Source organism: Terrapene carolina, unplaced genomic scaffold (genome assembly GCF_002925995.2).
Source record: "Terrapene carolina triunguis isolate 2854851 unplaced genomic scaffold, T_m_triunguis-2.0 Scaffold112, whole genome shotgun sequence".
Lineage (NCBI taxonomy): Eukaryota > Metazoa > Chordata > Testudines > Emydidae > Terrapene > Terrapene triunguis.
Window position 1 is genome coordinate 7,934,375 of NW_020664463.1, and position 25,829 is coordinate 7,960,203.

The 25,829-nt window shown below is 39.9% G+C and overlaps 2 protein-coding genes across 5 annotated transcripts in view; one reads left to right on the forward strand and one right to left on the reverse strand.

The window, feature by feature from the left end:
* Positions 1-4,947: 4,947 nt before the first annotated feature.
* ETFRF1 (electron transfer flavoprotein regulatory factor 1) lies at positions 4,948-9,657 on the forward strand. Of its 4 annotated transcripts, XM_024196309.3 has the most exons (4): positions 5,077-5,147; positions 6,386-6,523; positions 8,881-8,973; positions 9,071-9,657. In XM_024196309.3, exons 3-4 carry the CDS (start codon positions 8,929-8,931, stop codon positions 9,290-9,292), a joined length of 267 nt encoding a protein of 88 aa, XP_024052077.1. In that variant the 5' UTR covers positions 5,077-5,147; positions 6,386-6,523; positions 8,881-8,928; the 3' UTR covers positions 9,293-9,657. The 4 variants fall into 4 exon arrangements, with proteins under 4 accessions (XP_024052078.1, XP_024052077.1, XP_024052079.1 ...); XM_024196310.3 differs by lacking the exons at positions 5,077-5,147; positions 6,386-6,523 and adding an exon at positions 4,948-5,051; XM_024196311.3 differs by lacking the exon at positions 6,386-6,523 and having other exon boundaries at positions 5,082-5,147.
* A 2,663-nt stretch (positions 9,658-12,320) lies between these two features.
* Positions 12,321-25,829, reverse strand: part of KRAS (KRAS proto-oncogene, GTPase) — a 42,378-nt gene continuing 28,869 nt past the window's right edge. Inside the window, exon 5 of the mRNA XM_026652240.2 lies at positions 12,321-14,466. Within this exon, the coding sequence (XP_026508025.1) occupies positions 14,350-14,466 (117 nt within the window). The 3' untranslated portion in view covers positions 12,321-14,349. The remainder of the gene's footprint in view (positions 14,467-25,829) is intronic.

Genomic DNA, 25,829 nt, shown 5'->3' on the forward strand with positions numbered 1-25,829 from the left:
TTTACAGCTATTTTGCAAAGATGTAAATGACTCCACGAAATGCAAGGCAATAAAGAATCAGGTGCAGGATAACCAAAAGGAAGATGAGGAGAAAAGAGCAGAAGGCCAAACTCTTGTAAATAAATAGTGTGATATAATGGAAGCCTTCTCATTATGTACTTTTGTCCATTTTGGTAGTAGTGATATTTTTGGTAAATATTATCTTAAACAAACCATTTTTATGAAGAGCTTTCAGATTATCCAGGAGGACCCTTTTCATTCAATATTAAAAGATGTGTTCTGAATTCTGTTATTTCCAAGGTGATTAGCATACTGTCAGCTAACAGAAATATCAGGGAAGCTATTCTGTTCTGTATGGCCAGCCAAAATGACAAAATGTTTTGAACCTTGTATGGCAAAAAACAAATGAAAACTTAAATCAAATGTATAAACTGAAACTTAGTTAAAAGATTTGTTATGAAACTTGAACAAAACATTAGGACAAATTTACTGATGCAAAAAGAGTTGGTAACTCTACTGATGACAATGTAGTTATGACTAGGGCTCCGTGTCTGCCACAGAGGTCGCGGAAGTCACGGATTCCGTGACTTTCTGCAACCTCTGTGACTTGTGCAGCAGCCAGTGTGGCTGACCCCAGGACTGCTCAAGAAGCTGGCTCCAGAGCCAGGGACTCCGGGGAACAGCCACATCAGCTGCTGCTGGAGCAGCCCCGGGGACAGCCACACCAGCCGCTGCTCTGGCGTCTCCCAGTAGCGGTCCCTGGGTGGCCGGCTGGAGCAGCCACAGTCTGTGGCCCCTGGCAGCATTCCCTGGCCGGCCGGAGCAGCCATGATCTGCGGCCCCCCGGGCAGCTGGTGCCGCTGGCCCCGGGCGCCCCCACCCCAGCAGTGGGCCCCCACAGATGTCCCCCTCCCAGCAGCACCCTCCTGCCCCCCCCCAAGATTTAATCACAGGTATTTTTAGTATAAGTTATGGACAGGTCACAGGCCGTGAATTTTTGTTTATTGCCCATGACCTGTCCATGACTTTTACTAAAAATACCCGTGACTAAATTGTAGCCTTAGTTATGACCTACTAAGGCAAGAGTGAATCCCATCACGTGTTACTCAAGCATTCATCTGCAAAGTTCTGCCACAATGAGATCTGTAGATACAGACATGAAAGGTATGCTCGTGAGTTTGACTCCAGGATGAGGCCTTAGGATATTAAAGCTGAAAATTTTTTAGATATCTAACTTACTTTTTACCATATGTCATTGGTTGACTTTTCTCTCTATCTCTCAGCATGGAAGATGAAAACAGACTAGTCAGTTTCACTTGTTTACAATCATATTCTAATCAATTTTCTTTTCAGATTCTCCTGCCTTAGTCCAGTGTTGCAATGTGTGACCTAACAAAATGCTACAGGAGAATATGTTTGTTTTTTGTAAATTTTAAAAACTATACTGGAATTTTTTGTCTCGTTTTTACAAAATCTAACTTTTCCACCAAATCTGACCCAACAGTATGTTTTAACCTCCTCCTCCCTCCCCCCGTCCCAGCCAAAACCTGCAAAACTGTAATACTATTTTGCAGATTAACTCCAGAAGGGACTGTGAGTCATCTAGTCTGACCTTCTGCATAAGAGTTCAGTTCTGGGTCCGGTACTAGTCAATATTTTCATTAATGATTTGGATAATGGAGTGGAAAGTATGCATATGAAATCTGCAGATGACACCAAGCTGGGTGTCATTGCAAGAACTTCAGAAGACAGGATTAGAAAACAAAACGATCGTGATAAAATTAGAGGTTGAAATCAACAAGGTGAAATTCAATAAAGACAAGTGCAAAGTCCTTCTCTGAGGAAGGAAAAATCAAATGCATAACTACAAAAGAGAGAGCAGTTGGCTAGTACTGCTGAAAAGGATGTGGGGGTTATAGTGGTTCACAAATTGAATATGAGTCAACAATGTGGTGCAGATGCAAAAAAAAGGCTACTATTTTGGGGTATATTAACAGAAGTGTTGTATGTCAGACAAGGGAGGTAACTGTTCCTCTCTACTCAGCTCTGGTGAGACCTTAGCTGGAGTACTGTGTCCAGTTTTGGGCACTACACTGTAAGAAAGATGAAAAAAATTGGAGAGAGTCCAGAGGAGAGCTACAAAAATGATAAAAGGTTTTAAAATCCTGACTTCTAAGGAAAGGTTAAAAAAAAACTGTGCATGTTTAGTCTTGAGAAAGGAAAGACTGTGGGGGACGGGACCTGATAACAGTCTTCAAACATGTTGAGGGGTGATAAAGAGGATGGTGCTCAATTGTTCTCCATGTCCACTGTACATAGGACAAGAAGCAATGGCCTTAAACTGCAGCAAGGGAGATTTATGTTAGATATTAGGAAAAACTTTTTAATTATAAGGGTAGTTAACCTCTCAAATAGGCTTCTAAGGGAGACTGTGGAATCCCCAGCATTGGAGATTTTTAAGAACAAGTTGGACAAACACTTGTTTAGATTTAATTGGTCTTGCCTCCGTGCAGGGGCCTAAACTTGATGGCCTCTCAAGGTCTACAGTTCTATGATTCTGTAACACAATCCATAGAATTTCACCCTGTAATTTCCTAAGTGAGGAGAATGTTATTTCCAACTATGTAAATGAACACTACTGAGTCCAACAAACTGTGTCTGAGCTAGATTGCATCTTTGCAGTTATATCTACATCTATCTGATATATCTACATATCTACCTACCTACCTTTTTTTTCTTTTTTGGACCCTAAAAGTTCAGAGAAAAAGAAGAGAGAGAGAGAGTCAGAGATTATAGTACCTAAACAAATTATAAGGAATAATTAAGAAATGCAGCTACTAAGTAAATTAAAATCAGATAGGTAAGTATATTTCAATTCAAAGTTTAGCCATTGATAACAGATAATATGAAAAAACTTTAATATGAGGGAAGGGGAATAGCCAATGAGCTTTAATACTGGGGAAAGGGAGAACCACCAGTATTACACAATTTCATTGCTTTTATTGGTATTAACAGACCACCGCCACATTTCATAGCAATATACTGTAGTTAAGGTTGGGGGAGCACATCCATTCTAATTTCTCCATTAAAAGTCAATTCACATCATCAGAGACTAGTACATGTTAGGTAAAAATGTCTGAACTCCTTGCTTCCTGCTTTCACCGGTTTGCAGTACATATAATCTTACAATTATTATCAATTACTATACAGAAATGGGTATCATTGATCCCTTTTTTTATGTGGAGAAACTGAAGCACAAAGACACTAAGAGACTTTTCCAAAAGTAACACAAGGAGTTATATGGATCAGCGTTCACGTTGCACTCCCCATTGGTACCCGGCCCAGGCCAGGGAAACTAATGATCCAACCAGCAGATCAAATTCGGTGATGAATCCTGGTCACATGCCACCTGAAGCATGTTGCACATACGCTAAGAAGAAGTCAGAGCAAAGAATAGAAACTAAAGTATCCCAACACTCAATCCCTACAGGACACTGTATCATGTACCAAATGGTTACTTTTTCAGTGCAATGTGTAGGAGATAGTTAGTTAATATGTATGGACATTGATTGGCTAAATTTTTAATACATTATTTTGAAAATTTACAGAGAATATTGAAGTGGAATGTAGAGGCAGCCAGTGGAGTGGAGAAGCAAGAGAACATGGAGGTAAAGATGGGCAGAAATGGATACCTGGGGAAGGAATAAAGGGTTCCTCTAGGGGAGTGGAAGAAGCTGTCTATTGTGGTGGAATGGTTTTGGTAAACTGTGAAGGTGAAGTTTAGGGGAATGAAAGCTGAGTTTCATGCTAAAATATCCCAGGGATTTCCTACAACATAAAAAAATGGATTCATCAGGGAGGAATAAAGGCTCAGATCCTCAATGATACTTAAGCTCCTAACTTCCATTGATTTGGGGAGCCTAAATACTTTTGAGGATCTGGCCCAAAGTGCCTGTCTCCTCCAGATTACCTTTTTAAGTCAAGCCCAGATTGGCAATAACTGAGTAGGATTTCCAATTTAGTGGCCTGTGTGAAATGCTTTGGTGGTCTCAGTCCAGTTCCTAGGGGATAAAGGTCCACATTGCAAAAAACCACCACCATAATCAGTACTAGATGGGCACTTTTGTTGGCAGTCCCAGCAGAACTGGCTGGGGCTGCAGAAGGCTGAAATGCCCTCTTGTGGGAGACATTTGAATGGCCTCTCTGCCTAGTGCCTTCTACCTGTTCCGTGATTACTGGCACTCACCTCCCTCCTGTTTACCTGATTGTTTTTGTTTAACCCTCCGACTGTCCCAGTAACCCTTACCCTCAACGTAATGGAAAGGGATAGTAGGTGCTGGAACTAGGGGTGCTGTGGGTGGCTTGAAGGGGTTTCCATTCTATACAGGGGTTTCCAGTTTGGTTCAATGGCTCTCAGCACCCCCACGGCACAAATTGTTCCAGCGCCCCTGGAAGAGACTAAAGCAAACCAGCTCGCCTCCCTTGTCACGGTTCATCTCCTGTGTGCAACTGGCAGGGGCAGGCGCCGGGGCCCGCCGGGCTGGGTGAGAGGCGGAAGCCGCGATGCTAAAGGCTCAGAGGCGAGCGGGCGGGGAGGGGGCTCGGAGCGGATGGGAACGGGGAGCTGAGCCGGGGGACGCCGAACCCCAGTCCCCCCCACCCCCCAAACAACCCCAGGGCCGGGCCCTCCCTGGGGTCGCCCCCCCGCCCCGCTCTCACCATCTCGACGCATCCCCCCCAGCCCGGCGCGAGGCGCTGTTTACCACTCCCTCCCCTTCGTTACCTAGACGACTGGTCCCACCCACGTGGAGCTCTCCCGCAGCCGCTCCGGACTCCCTAGCAACCCTCTCCCCGCCCCCCCACCCTCGCGCAGCCGCAGTAGACTTCCACACGCTTAACTCAGGCGGCCGCCCCGGGGAGGTGGCTCGCTCGTGACTTTCTCACTCTGCGGGAGGGGTTGCTAAGCTGGGGCGGGATCGGTGGCGCTTTACGGCCGGCAGAAGGTGCCGTAAAGCGTGTGCGGCTGGCTTTGCGGCAGGGCAAGTGGTGAGGTACAGACCCCCCCCTTCCCCCTCCGAGACCCGGGCGGAGGCCGTGCTGCGGGGATGGGCGCTGCCCTGACGCCAAGACTGAGTCCCAGCCCCCAGGTGCCTTAACCCCGCACCACCCCGGGGAGGGCAGCCAGGGGAGCAGCGCCCTGCCCCACGCTTGGGAGGGGGCTTGTGGACGCTGCACTGAGAGCAGCGCCCCGTAATCCCCAGGGGCCCCCTAGGCCAGGCAAGGGAGTGGGGGGCTCCCGGGCAATGTCTGCGCTGCACTGTGAACCCGGCTCTTTCTGTGGGGTCTGGGCTGGTTCCGAGCCAGCGCTTGGGCGTCCCCACTGCACTGTAAACCTGGCCTTACAGTTGCTCGACCTGGGTCCCCTACCCCAGCTAACACGTCCATACTGCCCTGCACAGACCTTCTGACTTGGATCTGCAGCTTGACCTGCGTCCACACTGCAAATTTACAGGGCTTGGACCGGAGGCTGGGTAGGACTTGGGCTTTGAGTCCACTCCCCCTGAATGGGATCTTAGGGCTGGGTCCTGAGTACTTGCTGACCCAAATCAGACTGACTTGCACATTGAAAGAAGCAGGGTGTAGGCTCAAACCTGAGTGAATCCTGGGCTCAGTGTGCCGTGTAGACATACCTTTAAATGACTGTATTGCTGCTGATATTGGGGTAGCAATCCAAACCCACACACAGCCCTGTGCTGCCCCCACCCCCATGCTGATAATCCAATCCAGGAGTTTATAGCCAGCCCCAAGGCTCTCATCACAGATATCCATGGTGTTGCCAACTCTTGTGATTTTATTTTCAGTCTCAAACACTTTTAGGGATGCCTTAAAGCTCCAGCTCCTGAAACCATGTGATTATGTGAGAATCTCAGTTTTGTTTGGGTGGGGGGGAGAGAAGAGACGTTTCTATCTAGCCCTTGTTTGTGAAGAAAAGCTGGAAAATGTGATCTGCTAAAGGCTCAAAATATTTTTTTAATGTGTGTTTATCAATTCTGCCTATGCATGTTTTTCTTATGAGCCAGCAGGGCAATGGAATAGGCGGAGACTCCCTTTTCAAACAAAAGTGGCCCTCAGAGTAAGTCACGTAAACTCTGCTTATCTACCTCCTCAGTAAAAACAAAGGATTGAGCTGAGACTCAGAATGGGCTCACTGGGGTATCGTCATCCCTTGTATTGGTGGAACCGCCGGGGTTCCTTGAAGTATGTGGGTTTATATTTCACACACACACACTCCACTTGTTATATCATACTTTAAGTATAAAAATTGTCAACATATTATCCCCTGCCCACTCTCCAGTGTTAATATTTGTTTTTTTATGGTGATTAGATTGCTTGTGAAAGGTGCCTGACAGCTGAGGAGACTGAAGTCCTCTCTCCACAGAAAAGGTAGAGGCAGCAGCAGTGCAAACACCCCACCAATGGGCTTCAACTTCATCATGGAGGCACTAGCTCAGTTGAGAAGAGGGTAATTCATTCTCCCTGTCAGTTAGCCCCTCTGCAGAGACTGCCATCACAGGGACCAAATAGTGCTAGTTAGGATTTTTTTTTTTTCTATGTCATGTGAAATAGTTTATCTAGGGGAAGGCCTCCCACCTTGACTTTCTGCATTAAAGCAGTGATGCTATTAAAATGGTACCTCCTTCTACTCACTATCTTTTTAAAGAAGTTCAGGAGTTCAAGGTAGACCTAGTACATTAATTGCCCCATTTAGTCAGTTCAGTCCTTAACATCAGTGAGGCCTACTCATGGTCACAACACTGTCTACATTCACATAGTGCCAAGTTACTAAGGGTACAGTAGAACCTCAGTTACGAACACCTTGTTTGTAACTCTGAAATGTTCGTAATTCTGAACAATATTTTATGGTTGTTCTTTCAAAAGTTTACAATGGATCATTGACTTTGAAAGATTACTATGAGCCCCCTGCCACACCCCTTCTGCAACCCAACCCCCTGAGCCCCTGCCTGCACTCAGCACTGCCTTCTGCACCCCAAACCCCTGATGCACCCCTCCTGCACCCCAATCCCTTGCCCTGAGCCCCTTCCTGCACAACGCACCCCCTCCCACACCTCAACCCCTACCCCAGCCCTGCATTCATAGTTCTGCATACAATTTCCCCACCCAGATGTGGCCTTCGGGCCAAAAAGCTTGTTCCCCCCTGCGTTAAGCAGTGAAAACACTTCCTTTATAGTAATGTCATTCTGCTGCCACGTTTTAACACTGATAACACCTGAAGGAGTCAACACTGATGCTTCTCTTTAGTTGCGATGGCCTTGTCAGTCAGGTTACAGCCAGAGTTTAGAAGCAACATTTAATAAATAACTTTATAGTGCTAGGATTTGGAATTTAAAGATGATATAAAACAAGTAGTTTAGGCAACTTAGTGCTTTTAGGATGTACACTGATTCAATTCTCACATTTTTTTCCTGTTTATTACATTAGAAATATTCTGAATGATCTGACTCTTTTTTTTAAATGCTTTAGCAACATTGTTATGGGATCTGAATTAAGTCTGAACCCCACACTGCAGTTCTCTCAAGCCCTGCTTGGTGGGAAGGGATGTTGAGTCTGAATATTCTTTCAAGCCAAATATGGAGCTTGGGTTTCAGCATGTAGCTCAACATCCACATCTCAGAGGAAAAAAACAGAATGAGAAAATGTACTGTACACAGTATGATATTTTTCAAATATCTTTTATTCTTCAACATGTGAAAGGCACTTATGCTCAGAGGACTAACTTTTTAAAAGAAGCATTACTTGAAACTTCTGAAATTTATCTTTGAAAATAATTCCTTCATTAGTAGTATTGTAGCACCTAGGAGCCCCAGGCATTTTACTGAACTTTCCAGAATCTTTGGGTTGAAAGTAATTGTACAGACTTTGAGCCCAACAAGGTAAATCCTCCAGCTTCCACTTCATAATAAAATAGGCTTATAACTAATACATGGAGTGATAATATTTGATGAGACAGTCTGTGTGTGAGGATAAAGTCAAGCATAGGAAAATGAATCCTGCAATCATTTATTTCTTGAATACTCATAAGGTGGCTGTGTTGGATCTGCCCCCATACAGCTCAGTAGTTGCTGAAAACATTTAGTAATGAGAGTGCTGCAAAATGACTGCTTGAAATCTGTCCTTTCCTTGGGTCTCTACTCTTCATACAAATCTTTCTAGGATTCAAGTGCAGTCTTGTTACAAGAGTTAAACTCAGAACATAAAGCTTGCTGACCTCATGTTCAGCTACTTTCTAATCACAAATACCAGATCAGCTGTGACTAGAAACTAAGGAAAAACAGAGTATAAAAGAACTTAGAAGAACTTTTCCATAGTGACTTCTATTTCAGTTGTTTCCACTTTTGAATCTCAATTGCTTGGTTTTGATAGTAACAATACCTTACTTCCAGATGCAAAACAAGCCAGTTTTGCTTCATCTCAGAATTGTCAGGGCCAAGGTACTTGAAAGATTAACAATCTAATTGAGGCCGAGGGTACATTGCCTACTTGCAATATAAACTAGATATTAACATAGGGAATTATAAAAAAGGCTAAATGTTGGAAGCTAGCAAGCTCACATTCTGGAACTAGGAAATATACATTGAATTATTATTTATTTTCAGAATTGATTGCAACTTTGCTTAAAATAAGATCTGTCTTCATTAAATTGTAAGTGTACTTCTACTAATTCAGGAAAGCAAAAGTTAAGGAAAACTAATTCAACAGGTATTTTGGGCATTAGTGTAAGTAATATCATACCATAAATGGTTAAAGTGCAGTCACTTGTTAGTTCAGTATGTGGCTAATATCAAACTAATTATTCTTCAGGTAAATAATCACAAGAATTAAGTGGCTATGTTCAGTGAAATATGAAAAATGGCCAATCCTTTAAGAGGTGAAGTGCTGAATCTTTACAAAAATGTAAGTGTCTTGAATGCAATTAGCACTTTTGCTTAACTAGATAAAAACATTTTTGCCACATATTGCTAAGTTCTAAAATATGTTTTTGTTTTTAAAGCTGCTGTACCTTGGAAGGGAATATCCCAAAGGAGCAGACTACTTTAGAAGCCGTTTGAAGGCAGCTTTCCTAAAAAATAAGGATGTGAAAGATCCAGAAAAAATTAAGCAACTAATTAGTCGTGGAGAATTTGTTATAAAAGAGCTAGAGGCCTTGTATTATCTCAGAAAGTACAGGGCTATGAAACAGCGCTACTATGAGGATGACAATAAGAATAAGTGATGTGCAATATTGTTGACCCTGCGCTTGTAACAATGCAGGTTAGTGGCTAGGATGAATGAATAAAGAAGAATGGTTATGTTAAAGGCAATGAGACTTAAATATTTCCAAATCAAAGGACATACTTGATCACCATGTCAGTGGCTACATTACTACATTTCAAGTGGCTATTTTAATTATTTGAATATAAAGTTCTGTGGCATACAGATATGATCTTATACTCATAGCTTAGAGGTTTTGTCCGCCATTCTGATCTATCCTGAACTGAAGCTTGATGCGCAAAAATGCTCTGACAGAAAGTTAACCTAATTTGGTTCTTCACTTCGTTTTCTTCACTGAACAGATGAATTTAAAACAATGCAGATCAGATAGCTAATATATATAATGAAAAAAGCTGTTGATTAATTGCAGTTAACTCATTGATTTAATGGGGGGGGGGGGCGAGTGATTGCTGGATGCAGACTAGGAAGGAGTCCAGTCTGTGAAAGAAGAACATCATCTTGGAACATCTCTGGGGGGGTGAAATTTCATTTCCAGGCCTCCTACTCCTCATTTCACTCCCCAACGCCAGTCTCCTTGTCCAACCAGGCCCAGTCTTTCCCCCTCACCATCCCCTCCAATTCCCTGTCTCATCTTCCCTCCTGCACTCCCAGTCCAAAGGTACTCTGCCCCTCCCAGATCTGACTCTGGTCTCCTCTGCATTTGAATCAGGCAACTCCCTCCTCAGTGACCAGGCAACATTGAGAGCACAGAAAAGGGGCTTCATGCTCTCAGTTCTGGTGCCAAGCTAGCAACAGCCCAGAAATCCAATTGCAGGGAAAGTCCTGCCCAGCCACAGGTTGGAGCACACCAAGTGTGGACAGAAAATCTTCAGGGAATATAGCCACAAAGCTCTAGCAAGTCTGTGCATGTGTGAATTGTAATTTTTTCCCAAAGGCTTAGAATCTGGCCACGTTTGGGCAGATTTTCATAGAGATAGTAGCAAAACGAGCACCTCTGGCAGAGACCACCTCAGCCAAATTTCTAGTCCCTGCTCCAAAGCACAGGGTCACTAATACTGTTCAGAGAAAAGGTTGCCAGAAATTTTTAAACTTGGGCAAAACAATGTATTTTTCCCTAGCTTCATTCTCAAAACACCTGAACCATTTTGGCTACAGTTAATAAGCAGCAGCAGGCACCCAGCATGGAAAATTTCAGCCCAAACTATTCAAGTTTGGCAAAGTTACAAGCAACTGAAAATAGGATGTTATAGTAATACATGAACAACAAAGACCTGGACCAGTGTCCTAGAACGTTTTGCCCAAATTTATTCATTACAGCTTTCACAAAGGAAAGAGTCCTCCTGTAAAAAGAGGGAGTATATGACCGTAAATAGGGGGGTAGGGGGTTTGCACAAAAGTTGATGGGCAAAGATGACTGCAGTGTGGTTGGTAATCAAAACAGCAAGAGAAATTAAGAGGGGCTGCCAAATAAATGAAGTTCATGGGGTACTTAACTAATTATAAAGATTAGCATTACATTTATTGGAAGGAGCAACAAATTAAATATCAACAAAAGTTCACAATAACTATTTTTATTACATTACAATAAATAGGAGCAGTACAATTTGACAAAAAATGACAAATTTCAGATCACCTCACAGCACATGCTCCTATAAAACATTAAAAAGTTTAAACAGTGGTCATTCTTTTAATTTAATGTCTGGTATGACCAATATTCATAGGTCACGCAACCAAATGATGGGAAAACTGGATCACACTGCATATATTCCACATCAAAAAAAGCACAATGTACAAAATGTGCATGTTTCAGTTTACACTATACAAAAATAGTTAAAATACATTCCAGGTAAACATATTACATTAAGAAATTGTTCTAGTAAGAAGTTGGCACTCAAGAGGAAAAAGCAGAAGTATTTTCAACATGAAAACACAAGACAGTGGAATTATTAAGAAATGTTAGGAAAGATTACTGCCTATGTAGCTTTATGTAGACTTTACAAAAAGAGCCACATCTTGATGGCCTTAGAAGGAAATAGTTGTATTGCTTGATAGTACTGACAAAAGAATGGAAGTTTATGTAGGAACTATTACAGTAATAGCATTTTATATGGTGAATTTTTTTTTACATAATCTCAGCCAACCAAGATTTTAGGACAACTGTATAGGTTAAAAGAATCGAAAGAATAAAATTTCAGTTTTAAGTTAACTGATGACTTTTTTTTTTTTTTTTTTTAAAGGTGTTTACCAAAAGTTACATAAAGCTACTATCGGGCATTGGAAATCTAATGTATTAATGTAGTAAGTGACTTCACATGTTCATTTAATAGTTTCTATCAGAAAAAGATAGCAATCTGGATATGTTCTTGGAAAGCATTTCAAATAGGGAAAGGCAGAATAATTATTAGATCAACTTGTGCAAGCTGCAATTCAACATGCCTCACCAAGTCTCTACAAATATTAAGACAAAACTGCACAACAGTGGCAAGGATGAGCGTATTTTGTGAAAGTTAGATCATAAAGGCTGGTCTAAACAGTTTTAATATCTATTCAAATGAATTGGTAGTTTAGATTAAATTTATTAAAATAAGCTATCTTGGTATAAATACTTTTATACTGATAATTGCATCCACATTTGAAAGCTGCACCAATTTTAGCTAAATCAGTTTTTCTACCAATTTGGTTAAATTGATAAAAACTGTGTCTAAACGAGCCCTAAATTTGCATGCAGTGTGACTCAGTTACAAAAAGTCATAAGTCTTAAGATTTTATTTCTTGTTTGTTCAAGTTACACTATCCACTTCTGCTACATTCTTCCAATACGTTGATAGTAGTGTCTAAAAATATGCAATTAACAAACAAAATCTCAACCTCAAGATGTTTTAAACTTAGAAGTTGCAAATAAAACATTAGATGTTTACAACATCTACCGGGATTTGTTCCCGCTTCCTATTGGTCCTAAATTAGGATGTAACATTATGTTCTCCCACCACCATCTTTCAGTATTTTTTTTTCTTTTTGGCCAAATGTATGAAGTATACCCTGCAGCTTGGGAAAGAATTTTTTAAAAATTTCAGAAATGCTTTCCCAGCCACACAAAATGTAAGGGTCATGCAGAAATACAGGTAGTATGTTTACTACACCCCTAGCCACCGTTGCAGCTCTCCTTCAAATATGGCTACTACTGCTCCCCGTGTAGAAATAAGAGGTCATCTTGCACATGTAGTTGTACCTTTGATATTGTACATGCGTTTTAAGTTACGCTGCTACATGAAAATCCTATTCTGTGAAAAACTAAGTGTGCAAACTCTGTTTAAAAGTTTCAGGATAACTTGAGAATAGCAGTTTTGCCTATCATGACCACTGAAAATTCACGAATCATGCCCCCAACAAATCACAAGGTTTTAAAGACCAATACACGTTGTGTATTATTTGCCTTCTGCTGTTCAATCATTTAGCATACAGTTGAGTCACATTTTCAAGCTCTTCCCTGCAACTATGAGGGTTAGAAACATTAGAAAAGCAAGCTGAGATTCTCATGTAAACTCAACTCAACTCCAGGAGTGGGGGCCTTAAGAAAAACATCAAATTTACTAAATTCACGATGAAAATCACAAGAGTTGGCAACACGAGATAGCTGGCTCTCACTTTGATGCAGATTAACCAAACTATTGCTATACTGCAAATGAAAGCTTCTTCAAAATAATGGATTAACTCCAATCAGAAAAATCACAAGAAAAAATCACTCTGGGAACAACAACACTGAAAACCTGGTTTCGATGTGTAACAATCTTGACATTTTATTCCACTAAACAACCATATAATCTGTGAAACAAAATTAGTATTTCACAAGAATCACAGCAGAACACAAAACAACATTAGCTCTGGAAACCATAATATCAGCTATGCCTACTGAATGTTTGTGCAAATTCTCCATCATCCCTATATTTATGGCATAGTGGATTTCCAACTAATCTGTATGAAGCAGCTGAATTCAAGTGCCATTACTGAATCTAAAGAGGTTACTGGACTTTAAAATGCCTCCCCTATTATACACAAAATGGGCATTTGGAAATATTTAATGCCACTCTTGAAAAAATGGTTCTGACATCTATAAAGGTAAAGATCCTGACCTCATTTTTAGGATTAAACTCTGAATCAACATATGAATTAACTTTTGTAAGTGTCTGAATTACTCATTTGTTAAGGCTTTCCAGTATTTCTTAGTAGTGACGCTGAGGGTGAAATCTTGACCCTACTGAAGCTACTTTGAAGTTTGCCAGTTACTTCAGTGGAGCCAGGATTTAACCCTGGGTCTCCTGACACAAAAAGTTAGTGAAAGTCTTAAGCAAAGCATTACAATAGCAAATCAATTTAATTAGAACTTTTACTTTTTCCATTGCCAGATGTGCACTATTGTCTTTTTTTAATTTTTCTTTTTTTATAGAAAAAATATAGTATTTAAGGAGTGACGATGACAAATTGCAGTGAAAAACTTTGTGAAAGTTATATCTTTACATTCATTGAAGTTGATCTGAAATGCTACAAGACTAGATGCCTAGAAGCAGAATCTATAGGAAGACTATAAAGGCTTCTGGTCTCTCAATATTGCAGTCAGTCTAGAATAAAAGAAAACAAGTCGGAAATAAAAATTTCTTATGCTAACTAGTCCTTTTATTCAACCAGATAAAAAACCACAGTAACGATATAAGAGCCTGTGGAGCACTTTCATTATTTTGTTTGCACACAGAACTAAAGTTCACAATTGGTAAGAAAAATAGGAAGTTAGCAGCTTTGCATGCACCAAAAAATCCTAAGAAAATTCTCAGGGTTTTTGTTTTTGTTTTTTTTCCTTCCACGGGCATTGCTAGTTCAAGAACCAACACTCAAGGAATACTGGCACTTAAGAGGAATAAAGCTTCCACTGTCATTTAAAACAAGCATTCAGGTTCATGAAGCAGAAAGAAAATTAAGTAATGCTAAATCAAATGCTAATAATTTAGTGTAATGTACAAAAATCACTTTCTTAAGTATGCCTTAAGAATAAAGGATAAATTGTATTTACATAATTATACACTTTGTCTTTGTCTTCTTTTTCTTCTTTTTACCATCTTTGCTCATCTTCTCTTTATGTTTTCGGATTTCTCGAACTAACGTGTAGAAGGCATCATCGACACCCTGAAAAGAAACATATGTGGCTATAAGACCAAATTAACATGATTTATGTACTCATTTGCATAGTGTTTGTTTTCATCTGAACACTGCAGGTTCTTATTAATGTTGCACTTTAGTAAGAACATGTATATTGGGTGTTGTGATGAAGTATGCTTTTTTTTAAATAAACAGTGTCGATTTATTTAATTATTAATTTCTGTGCTTTTAGGTGTTTGGGTTCTATAAATATAACAACAAGCACATACATTGTCACTCAGCAATCTTCATTGGTTTTGGAAACCTTTTCATTTTTGGAAGTTGCCAGGTTAGTGTGGTTTTTTTAAGATACACATTTTCATTTGCTACACAAGAAAGTGAGGCCCAATTCTCCACTGCATTGTTCTTTATGAATTTCACATGTACAAAGTGGACATAAAATACTGCTTTACCAGAGTAATAAGCCACACACCTGCAGAAGTGGGTCCTGAAATTGAGCCCTACAGGTAAAAACAAAGACTACCACCACTGGAGCTGAAAGAAGTTCTTTATCATCAGCTACAGACCCTTACATCCTAAATTGCAAGCCGCAAATAAAGGGCAACATGCACACTGTAAGTTCCTCCACACACAACAGCTGAAAAGGGCAACAGCTAAAAGCCCTCCCATTGATACCAATAGGAGTAGACTGGGCCCCTTAAAAATAGTAACTGCTTAATTACACAGTTTTATTCAAATATAGTAGTGTATATGTTTGAGTAGATTTAGCTATAGAGAAAGTGTGAAGGATACGCCATTTAAAGAGATCTATATCTAAAAGCAAATAGTTCCTTCAAACAAATGTGCATTTACAATACATCAAAACAGCTTCAGTCCCTGCATACTTCTATGAGAGGATCGTTAACTAGAATAAAATCCTAGCCAGTCTGTACTTTACCAATTCACACAAGCATTGGCCATTTCTCCCTATCTCTCAGGGTTTTCACAGCAGAGTGCTCTAGTAATGTTTCAGCATACTTAAGTACATTTACTAGTACACCATGAACTATTCGAAATACAAAATAAACTGTAATGGTCAAAATAAAGTGAACATAGTATATTGTGTCGTGCAATACCCTGTTTTTTTAAATGTTTGTTTGATTTCTAATTTTTTAAAAAGTGAACAATCTCATTAATTAGTGAGAATTAGTACTGTTCTGCTGCAAAACTCGGTCAAATGTTAATATCTGACTTACAACTCTGAAAGATAGTCAGAATAATGGCACAATATGAATCCATAATAACCTGTATCAAGGGAAATAACCTGTATCTAGATAAGATACAGTGGTGCTGTAACTGGATATGCAATTTTAAAACATACATACTGCAGTATTAAGTCTCCATTAACCAACAGAGCAAAAAAATGTATTACAGTTTGCTGCAAAGGGCCAAAGTCTCATGGTTAGAGTACAAGATTGGCATCAAGAGCTCTACATGCCGTTTTCCCACAAACTGCACCCATGAGCCTAAGCAAGATGATCACTCAGTGCCTCAGTTTCCCCCATCAGTAAAACGTAAGGAATACCATATTCCTCACAGAGGAAGTCATTAACATTTGTAGAATGGTCTAAGAGTCTCAGATGAAAAGTGCTAAATGCAAGGTGTAACAGAACACTGAAACTTCCACAAAAAGATTCCACCCACTTTCTTTTAAGCTACTGTTAAAATAAATGCACAGAAATTAACCCATAAAAAGCGATATTCAAACAATATTAAGGACCTTAACCTCAAAGAAAGTAAAGAGATTCACAGTTAATCCCGGGGGGGGAGGGATAGCTCAGTGGTTTGAGCATTGGCCTGCTAAACCCAGGGTTGTGAGTTCAATCCTTGAGGGGGCCACTTGGGGATCTGGGGCAAAATCAGTACTTGGTCCTGCTAGTGAAGGCAGGGGGCTGGACTTGATGACCTTTCAAGGTCCCTTCCAGTTCTAGGAGATGGGATATCTCCATTATTATTATTATTATTAAGGCTGAAATTCATTCTACTGTGCCTACTGCAGGTATTGCAAAACAGGATAATTTTACATAGTGTGTATTACAAAACCTGTACACTAGGGGGAGACTTAAGTATGGCATTTCAGCTTACAGTATTGAATCCTTTGTTTTGCAGATCAAATCTTAAACGGTTCAGAGAATATTTGCATTCTACTGGTTTTGGTTCTGCTGTAAATGCTCTTTAATGCACCTACTGGCTGATAATTGGGCACATTGTATCAAGACTCAGTTCAAGAATCTTTTAAAGGTGAAAATAAAATAAAGAACCTTAAATTCAAAATTAACTTGAGGCCTTATTTTACCTTTCATTTAACCACAGACACTTACTTTGGTTACCTGTAGATAAGGAACATTATTTCAAAATTTGGGTTGCAGCACACTGTCCTAGAGTTGAATGGGAAAGTTATTCAAAGTCCTGCTTTACTCAATACTCCTCGAATAAAGAGTCAGTGACACTAAGCCACTTTCTAAGCAGACCTCCTCAAATGTGCTGGCAAAACTTATGAATTAAAAATCAGGCATTTGCACATACGTCTACCCTTTAATGTGTGAGAAATTTCAGGTTCTACATATGCAACATGGATACACTTGACAATGTCACAAGAACAGCTAAGGAGGAGCCCCAAATCATTTGATAGTACTAAGTCTGGCTAACAGAATATTGCATATGGAAGTGTGTAACTATTTCCACAAATCACACAGCCTCTATGGCCTCCTACTGAAATCTCTCTGTGTACTGGGTTTTGGAATTCTCTCCCTAACCTGTGTCTTAGAGGTGGCATTAGATATTGCTGCCTTTTCTTCAGTCACCTTCAGTATATAGTTTTACTTTACTTAGCTTACTGTGTTTTAATGAAACATTGACTTTAAAGAAGTATTACAAAAAATCATCTCTAAAGATTTCAACACTCGGAAGGATTTGTACAGAAATTCAGTAATCTGTTAGAATTCTGCCACACAGCATCATCCAGGACCCTGGTCTAAAAAGTATATAGGCAAAATACAACAGTGTATGGTTAAAACAATAAGATGATAGTCTAGAAGTGTTTTTGATAGATACAACTAAGCAGCAGTCACCTTATTCAGTTCAGCCGTGAGAAAATTCATTTAGTGCTCTATTCAGCTTAAGTCATATTTTAAAATTAAAAACAGTCAGTGTCTGGAAGGCTTCCTACTGGCCATGCTCCAGGAGGGAGACAACTTAATTCACAATCAGAGAGCCCAGCGTAGGATCATAAATCAGCTTCTATCCTGCATTCATACTAAGAAAATGACAATATTTAGACATTGTTTAAGACTTAAAGTAGTTGAACTGTTAAGTAGCTCTATGTCAAAATGGTCCTTTTTCCTATCAACTGGATTCTACCACAAACTTTGGTTTGGGGTTTTTTGTTTGTTTGTTTTTTTTTTTTTTTTTTAAAGAGGACATAAATCAACTTGTAGTACAAAAAGAAGGGTCTAATTGTAGTGTATACTTCCAACATGGGAGGGGGACACAATTACCACACAATCATCATTTTTGGCTTGCAAATTTGCACACCTTTGGAGTTGGGCGGGAAGGCCATAAAATAACTTTGTTTACAGCCTGAAAACAATTAATGAACCCCTTAAAAGATTAAGTTGAAACATAGCTTCTATATTTGCATTTTTAATAAGACCATCACTGTGTCATCTCACTGCCTAATTTACAGTTAACTTTATGCTCAGATAGGCAATCAACTGTAAAATAATGCTACTGACTAACATTTTCAAGTAAGGCATCCTTTGTAGTTTTTACATTAGTTAAAACATTTTGTTCATCTGTCACAGGCAAAGTCAGCCAGATGCACGTAGGTGTCTCCTGCTTTATGGCATAACACCAAAGGAATTTTATCCTTCAGGAGAGCATCAGCAGGTAGGCATACCAAGCTTCCACAAGCTAGCTAATCCAGAACCATCATGATTTTTTTTAAATCTTTTTTTTTTTCTTTTTAAAGTGTCCCATGATGACCAAGAGGGGGAAATACATACACCAGGACAAGTTTAATGAAATAACAAATGTATTCTGGACCAACATTGCTGGGCTTGGTTGGCTGACAAGAAAGAAAGCACTTGACAGTGCATTTAGTTGCAAACAGTTCTATTGTGAGTTTTCCCAAGGTTCTGGATATCTGCTGAAAGGCTTCAGTCTTTGGGGACCATTCTCCTTGGATCTGCTTAGCCGGTCTGCTGTACAGTTAAGCTGTCCCAGAACAAGTGGAGTCTTACTGAGAGGAGAATAAAGGTATGTCTATACAGCAAAAAACAACATAACCCCCACACTCAGCAGCAAGTCTCAGTCTGGGTCTACATTTCTGGGCTCTCAGGGCTTTGGCTACAGCACTAAAAACAGCTGTGCAGGCTGAAACCCACCACCCCTTGAAAGCCTGAGCCCAAATGTCAACATAGCTATTTTTAGTGCCATAGCAAGAGTCTGTAGAGCCAGGCTCTGAGACTCTCTGCCAGGGGAGGGAGGGAGCTTTTTTGACGTGTAGACATACCCTAAGAAAGGGCAGACTCCTTAGCAGGGTGGGTTATTTGTGCCACCATGATGATTCAGGTATTCAGCTAGTGATGTGCCATTAGACTTTATGAGCACGTTTTCTCCAGATTAGCCTTCTAAATTCTAAGATTGCTAACATGACTGATCACACCTCAAGGGCATATACGTGGAACTTATTTTCACTTAATGATCATGTTTCCCTGAACTGAGCTGGCATCCTAGGAGCTCCTCAAACCAAACAGGCTTGCCTCTCAGGCAATTTATATTCTAAGCATTAGGGAGGATGGAACCAGGTGTCCAGAAATTTGTCAAAAGGTTTCTCCTGATCTGGGGGAAGACTACTATTCTGGGAAGCAAGTGAAGAGAGAAAGGATACCCTCGAGACGCACAGAAATGGATCCAAGAGTCTGAGGAGATTCTCAGTGGGAAGCACACAAAGAAAACGAGATTCCAGCCTCTCTTTCCCAAGCAAGTCCACAGAGAGAAAAGGTCAACACAGCCCAAAATCTTTGCTTAGGGGTGAGAAGGAAGGCTTGGGTCTACTTCCAGGTACATGCACAAAAGAAAGCTGCCCCTTTCCAAAATACCAGAACTAAGCTTATACTTAGGAAGTAATCTCCAGCGTCTCTCTCTCCTGTATCCTAAGTGCAAAGGCGTGACTACTTTTCCTTGAAGAAAAGGCTTAGGGAAATACAACTGAATGAGTTTCTTTTAAAAAGGGGGGGGGGGAAGTCTATCCAGTTTGAAGTGAACAGCTATCGTACAGAGTTCGGATAAGCTATTGCCCACACCATGGCTAAATCCATAATGCCCAGTGAGCCACTAGGGAGGAGCAGATGACATTAGTGGAATATCTAAGGGACTCCTGAGGAACAGCATTCAGGCTATTCTCAGCTAAAGGGACTAAGCCTATGTCAGCAAAATTTATGTCGCTCAAAGGTGTGAATATTCCACCCCCTCCCGAATGGCATAAGTTACACTGATATAAGAACTTCTCCCGCCGACATAGCTTCTGCCGCTTGTGGACGCAAGTTTTTTATGCTGATGGGAAAGCGCTCTCCCGTTGGCAGAACGCGTCTTCACCAGACGCGCTGCAGCGGCACATCTTTATTGATATTTCTAAAACTTCCCTGGGAAGGAAAGAATAGAAAACCTCATATTGTAATGCCAAAAGCCAGCAAATAACTCATCTGGAAACAAGTCTGTGTGGAACTTTCTAGCAGTAAACTCCAAATTCAATACAAAGAAAACCTTTAAGCCAATATACTCCATAAATGACATATCTTTTTTGAGCAAGGCATAATTGCAGAATCCAGTCTAGGTGAGGAGAGTCATTTATCCCTCAAATCTTCTGGGAGCATATATGGCCTGTGCAGATTTAGCAAAAATCTGGGTGTGAGGAGTGATGAAGGTGCTCTGCATGATCTGCTAGACTGATGGATGGACTAGAAGGGAATCCTGAACAAAATGAATAAAACCACACAACCATGTTATTTTCAATCCTCTTTAAAGACTTTATTCCTTAGCAGGTGCTGGGGGTCAACTCAGACATTAAGTCATAAGATACTTCTCCCTTCTCTGAACAGTGACTCACCAAAGCATTTATAGAAGTTTGGGAAAGGACAGTGCCAAGCAATGAAGAGACTTTTACTAAGAGACCAGTATTGACCCTTCGGGAACCTTTCTCAAAGCCTTTATAGGAACTCCTGGGAGGAGTTCAAAGTCCCCCAGTAAGATTTAAATTCAAACACTTTACAGGCCAGAGGAAAAGGAACTGGGGAACTCACTGACATCCCTTTCCTCAGGAAGTCTTCAAGTACTACTTCCACCTAAGTCGGCGACTATCCAAGGGAGGACTTCTTTCCCCTGTACATGAACTGGATGGGCTGGCTTTGTCAGTCACAGCCAGAGGAACTATCCTCAGCCACTATCTCATTATGCCAATATTTTGGAGAGAACCTTGGTTTTTCTTTCATAGACATCACTTCAACCACTAACTCACTCCAATGAGATTGTGGAATTTTTTCCCTCCTCGGATAAGATAAAATGCTCATGATCCCAATGGCAAAGCACAACTGCCAAGAGCCACAGTTGAGGTGGAGTTTCTCTTTTTCCTTAGCTTTCACGGCTTAGAACACAAATGACAGTCCAACTCCACTACCTTCATGCATGTTGCTCTGAGTGAAACAAGAATCAAACTGGCAAAGACAAAGGTGGGGTTCTAGAGAGTGGACAGCGAGTGGTCATCATCCGGCCCGTCAAGTGAGTGAGGAGGAATAACCCAAGATCTGCACTGCTGCACCCAGAGCAACAGAACTAATGGAATGGAAATGTGTACAGGGAGCTCTTTTGAGGGTCTGGTGAAACAGTGCTAGAAACAGACTGAATGCATTACTTCTTGATGACATGCTATGTCTTGAATGTTATCTTTCCTTCATTTCTCATAGCTTTTCTCTCTTCCCCTTTTGCTTTGGTTCTTAGTTTTTGCAACATAAACCAGAAAATATTAAACACTGTTTATGATATGATTAATACAGCTATATATTGTACTTACATTTATATTTTCTCTTATTTCTTTAGACAAGTTTTTTCTCTTCCCTTTTACAACAAAGATATTTAAAAGATAAAAATCATCCTTCCCTCTCTCCCATCCTAATCCGTTGTCTGATGGTATTACAACTGGCACAAGAGAGGAAAGAATTCAGATGCATTTCCTGAAGTGATAAAGTGATTTATTTCACCTCAGAGAGTGAGGCAGGAGAAGATGCTCTGAGGACAGGCTTGGGACCCAAGAACTCCTGTGTTCTAATTCCCATGTAGATACTATCTGTCTGTCACACTGAGCAAAGCATTTAACTTCAGTTTCTATATCTGAAAATGTAGACAGTTGAAGAGAGAGAATCAGCAATTTGTAAAGCAATCTGAAGATCTATCCCTGGCCTTCACTACTGTGGAATGTACAAATTTTTCCTCAGAACACTCCCCATGAAGTTGGCACATATCATGATACCCATTTTACAGACAACGGAAGCACGGAGATTAAGTAGCTTGCCCAAGGTCACTCAGAGTATGGATCTCCTCCTATCCATTTGTCAAAAAAATCACAAAACAGAACAGACCAATAGCTGCTAAGTTATTGTTTAAAAAATACTCTATTGCTAGGAAACGAAAGCTCAAAACTAAATGTTAATAAAGGAAAATAGAAGTTTGATTAATTTTGTACTTATTAATATTTTGAAATTATATAATTACTACTGAGAAGCCATAAGATATCTGATTTACGTGAAACTGATTATCAGCTTTTCTGCCCAAAATTAATTTGCAAAACTTACCCTATTACAAAACTTACCCTGTTACATTACAAGACATTTTTTAATTTTCACGCACCCTGGAGTCTTTTCTTCTTTGCTGATTTTTTTCACTCTGTACTGTCGAATCTCTCGCACCAATGTATAAAAAGCATCCTCCACTCTCTGCATTGTAAAACACAACTCCTTAAAATCTGCTTTATTGACAGAGATGATGTACTGGGACACCCATCACAGAAAAAACACTGAAAGTATGAGCTTTACTTGAGAAATGTAGGTATATGGAGCACAAGTAATTCTAAGGGCTGTGTTCATATTCAGTCTGCAGACAGAAAGCAAGAGCCTGCCTATCAGAGGAAAGGAGGAGCACCATGTCTATACTGTCATAGATAGATTCCATGGCTCCATGTTCTTTAATTGATGCTCTCTACTGGAGTTATCCCTATCTTGTTTTAAAGGTTAGTTTTAAGACTTATTTCTGTACCCAATTTTGCTAGGGAAAACATTTGTCATTTATGCATTTTTAAAAACATCTGTAGAGAGAGGTAAGTTTGGCTTGATAACTGTTATTATAACTAACATGAACAAGTTAGAGGCAGACTTAAAATCAAGGAGTAAGATCTGGGTGATGCAAAGCCACTATGTTGCATTGTGCTTAAAGCCCTTCAACATTTTTGTAGGAAGATAGAAATGTGCCAAAACAGGAGGTGGACCAATTTGTGGGGGGGATGAGGGTGTTATCAACATTATTTATTGCTCAGATAAAGTATCATATTAGGATTGTGAATGTTTTAATGCACAATGTAAGTACAGTAGCTTTGGAACTAAGAAGGGAGCATGTTTTTATTTAAGGTTCCTCAGTCACCTATTCCAATCTTTTGGAATTATTTAGGCAGGCAGATCTACACCTCTAATTTGGGGCTTTGCATTCTTTGGTCAAGTGGGTGCGTAAGCTACTGTCTACTCTTCTTTAAAGCAGCAAGATTTGCCCTCATGTAGATCTCTACATGAGAGCTTTACATCAGGGAAGATTATGCGACATATTTCAAGAACAGATACAAAGAAACATTTACTCATATGGGCAGTATTTAACTCAATGCTGTATTGTTCAATTTTTAAAGTGACCACAGGTTGGTGGTTATGGGGAGGGGTTTGGTGCGTTTTTTGTTTTTGTTTTTTAAAAATGGAACTCATTTGTCAGCCAAGGTACAAGTACTGTTAGCCCTAATTTTATCAGAAGAATATATTTGGATGAAATACATAGAGTCTCCCTTTAAAATAATGTGCCTTGAATTAAATGTTCTGTTTCTAAAATAATGAGTCAACAATTTACACCACACCAGAAATAACATGCATATTATCGCTCGTAAGTTATTTCTCCAAAGTAGAGAAATAGCAAGTTCTGTTACAGATTGTAGGATGAAAAGTTCATAAATTACCACAAAAAGTGGCTCTAGTCTACACTGTCTGAGCCAGATCCAGGCAATTGCTATGGTACCTTTGCAACATGGTGGTGCAGAGGCTGTAAAGCTGGCCACATCAGCCAGAAAAGGAATCCCCTATCATGAGGGCAATCTGAGTAGCACAGCCACAATAGACAACTCTATAGCACCCACCCATTCTCTCTCACAGCTCTGTCTTTAGGACATTGTGAGAATATGCCATCTCTTCAGCAATAAAAGAAAAACTGGGAGAAAACCTGAGATAACTAACCAGTTGAAAGACAGAAAGGTGTATCAGCAACCGAAAATTGGCAAATGGCTATTTCAGAGAACTGCAGGTGATTGGCTCTGCCAAAAAAGGCCCACTGAAATCTACGGGACTGTTTTAAGTTGCATTGGAGCCCAAAATGTCTGGCCGCAGGACTGGGTAAACAAACAGGTAAGCCACCTTTTTGTTTACCCTCTCCTGGAGCCAACCTTTTTGGGTGAGCCTTTAAATTTGGCCGAGCCAATCAGCTGCAGCTCTACCTACCTCCTCAGGTCCTGCGCTGAGCACAGCTCTTCCAGCTCCAAGGATCGGGGCCTCTGCTTTCCATAAACAGGTTTAACTTGAGTTGAGAAGAACACATTATACCGGTTTACCTCAACTTCAATCTACCTTGGCTAATGCACACAGTCTGCCCCAATAATTTTTATAATTATATTTTTACAACCTTTATGTAAGAATTATTAAATTGTCTAAAAGCATATCTATGCACTGTGCAACTGAAATCAGCAGAGAATCCCAGGAAACAAAAATAAATCATCTAATATTTACTGATATTGCTATTAACTCTAATTTGCTATATACGATGCCACAGGAGATCATATTTAAAATTAATCATTCAAAAGTCAGAGTTTGCTATCTGAAGGTTTCCCTGAACAGCAGCCATCTGATTCTGAAGATGAAACACACTGTACTTTTTTGTTTGTTTGTTTATGGATAAATAAAATAAAATTAAGCTCAAGATATAAAATCTACCCTCTTCAGAAGACGGGGAGCTTAAATTCATATCCACAAAATACTGATGGCCTGACAATTCTTATATTTAAAAATCTAGTAGTTTGTAGAAGAACATTTACAAAAAATGTAAGCCAAGTAAAGCTCATATTTTCATGTTTTCCTGGGAGGTGGGGGGATCTTATTCACACAGAGAGAATAAATAGTGATCAGCTGCAGTGTGCCAGAGCACATGCTGTGCAGAAATCAAGATACTTAGGGTTTACTGTTTTGCAGAAGAAATATGAAATTTGATTCTGTAGCTGTGATATCAGAAATAAGACAATGCGCCTTCATTTGACTTCATAATGCCAATGTCCCCATCACCAATAACAGGAGGTGTGATTTTGCGTTAGCGATGCAGAGAAACACACAGAGAGAGAAAAGAAGTTGCTACGACCGCCACCAAGAACGTAACATTAGGACTCTAGTTAACAGGAGTCATACTAGAAAGAACATCTTTTAACAAGAGATATTTAACTAGTGTGACAATCTACACAAGGGACAATTTTTAAAGAGTCAGTCACCACAGTGATATGTTTAAAAAAGCAACTGTAATACTTTTTTAAAAAAACTTTTGCATTACTGTTTCTCTTTTAGGCTCACTTCATAAAGTTAATAAATTGATGGTAATTCAAGGTCATAGTGGCACCACCAGAAAGTAAAAAGAATAGCCCTTTTCAGTATGTCAACACTTTTCTTTAAGCAATTACAAAATTAAATATATTACATGCTCTTTAATGGAGAAGTTCATATGTCTGTAGAGTACTGGTCTACTTTAAACACGTTAAAGGCCTATGACACACAAGACCTTGCAGCACAGTGTATTTGAGATGCTGCTGAAGACTCCTCGTACATAGCCAGATGGCTAGTTTAAAATGTGACTATTTACAAAAATAAAAGGCTATTTGAACATAGGCCAGAATGCCTACAGTATATTCATATATTGTCCTTTTGCAAATAATACTTTAAAAGAACATCTAGTGCAGGGTGAATAAAAATCAGTTTAAAAAAAAACTAAAAATTGGATTTTTATTTAAACTGGAT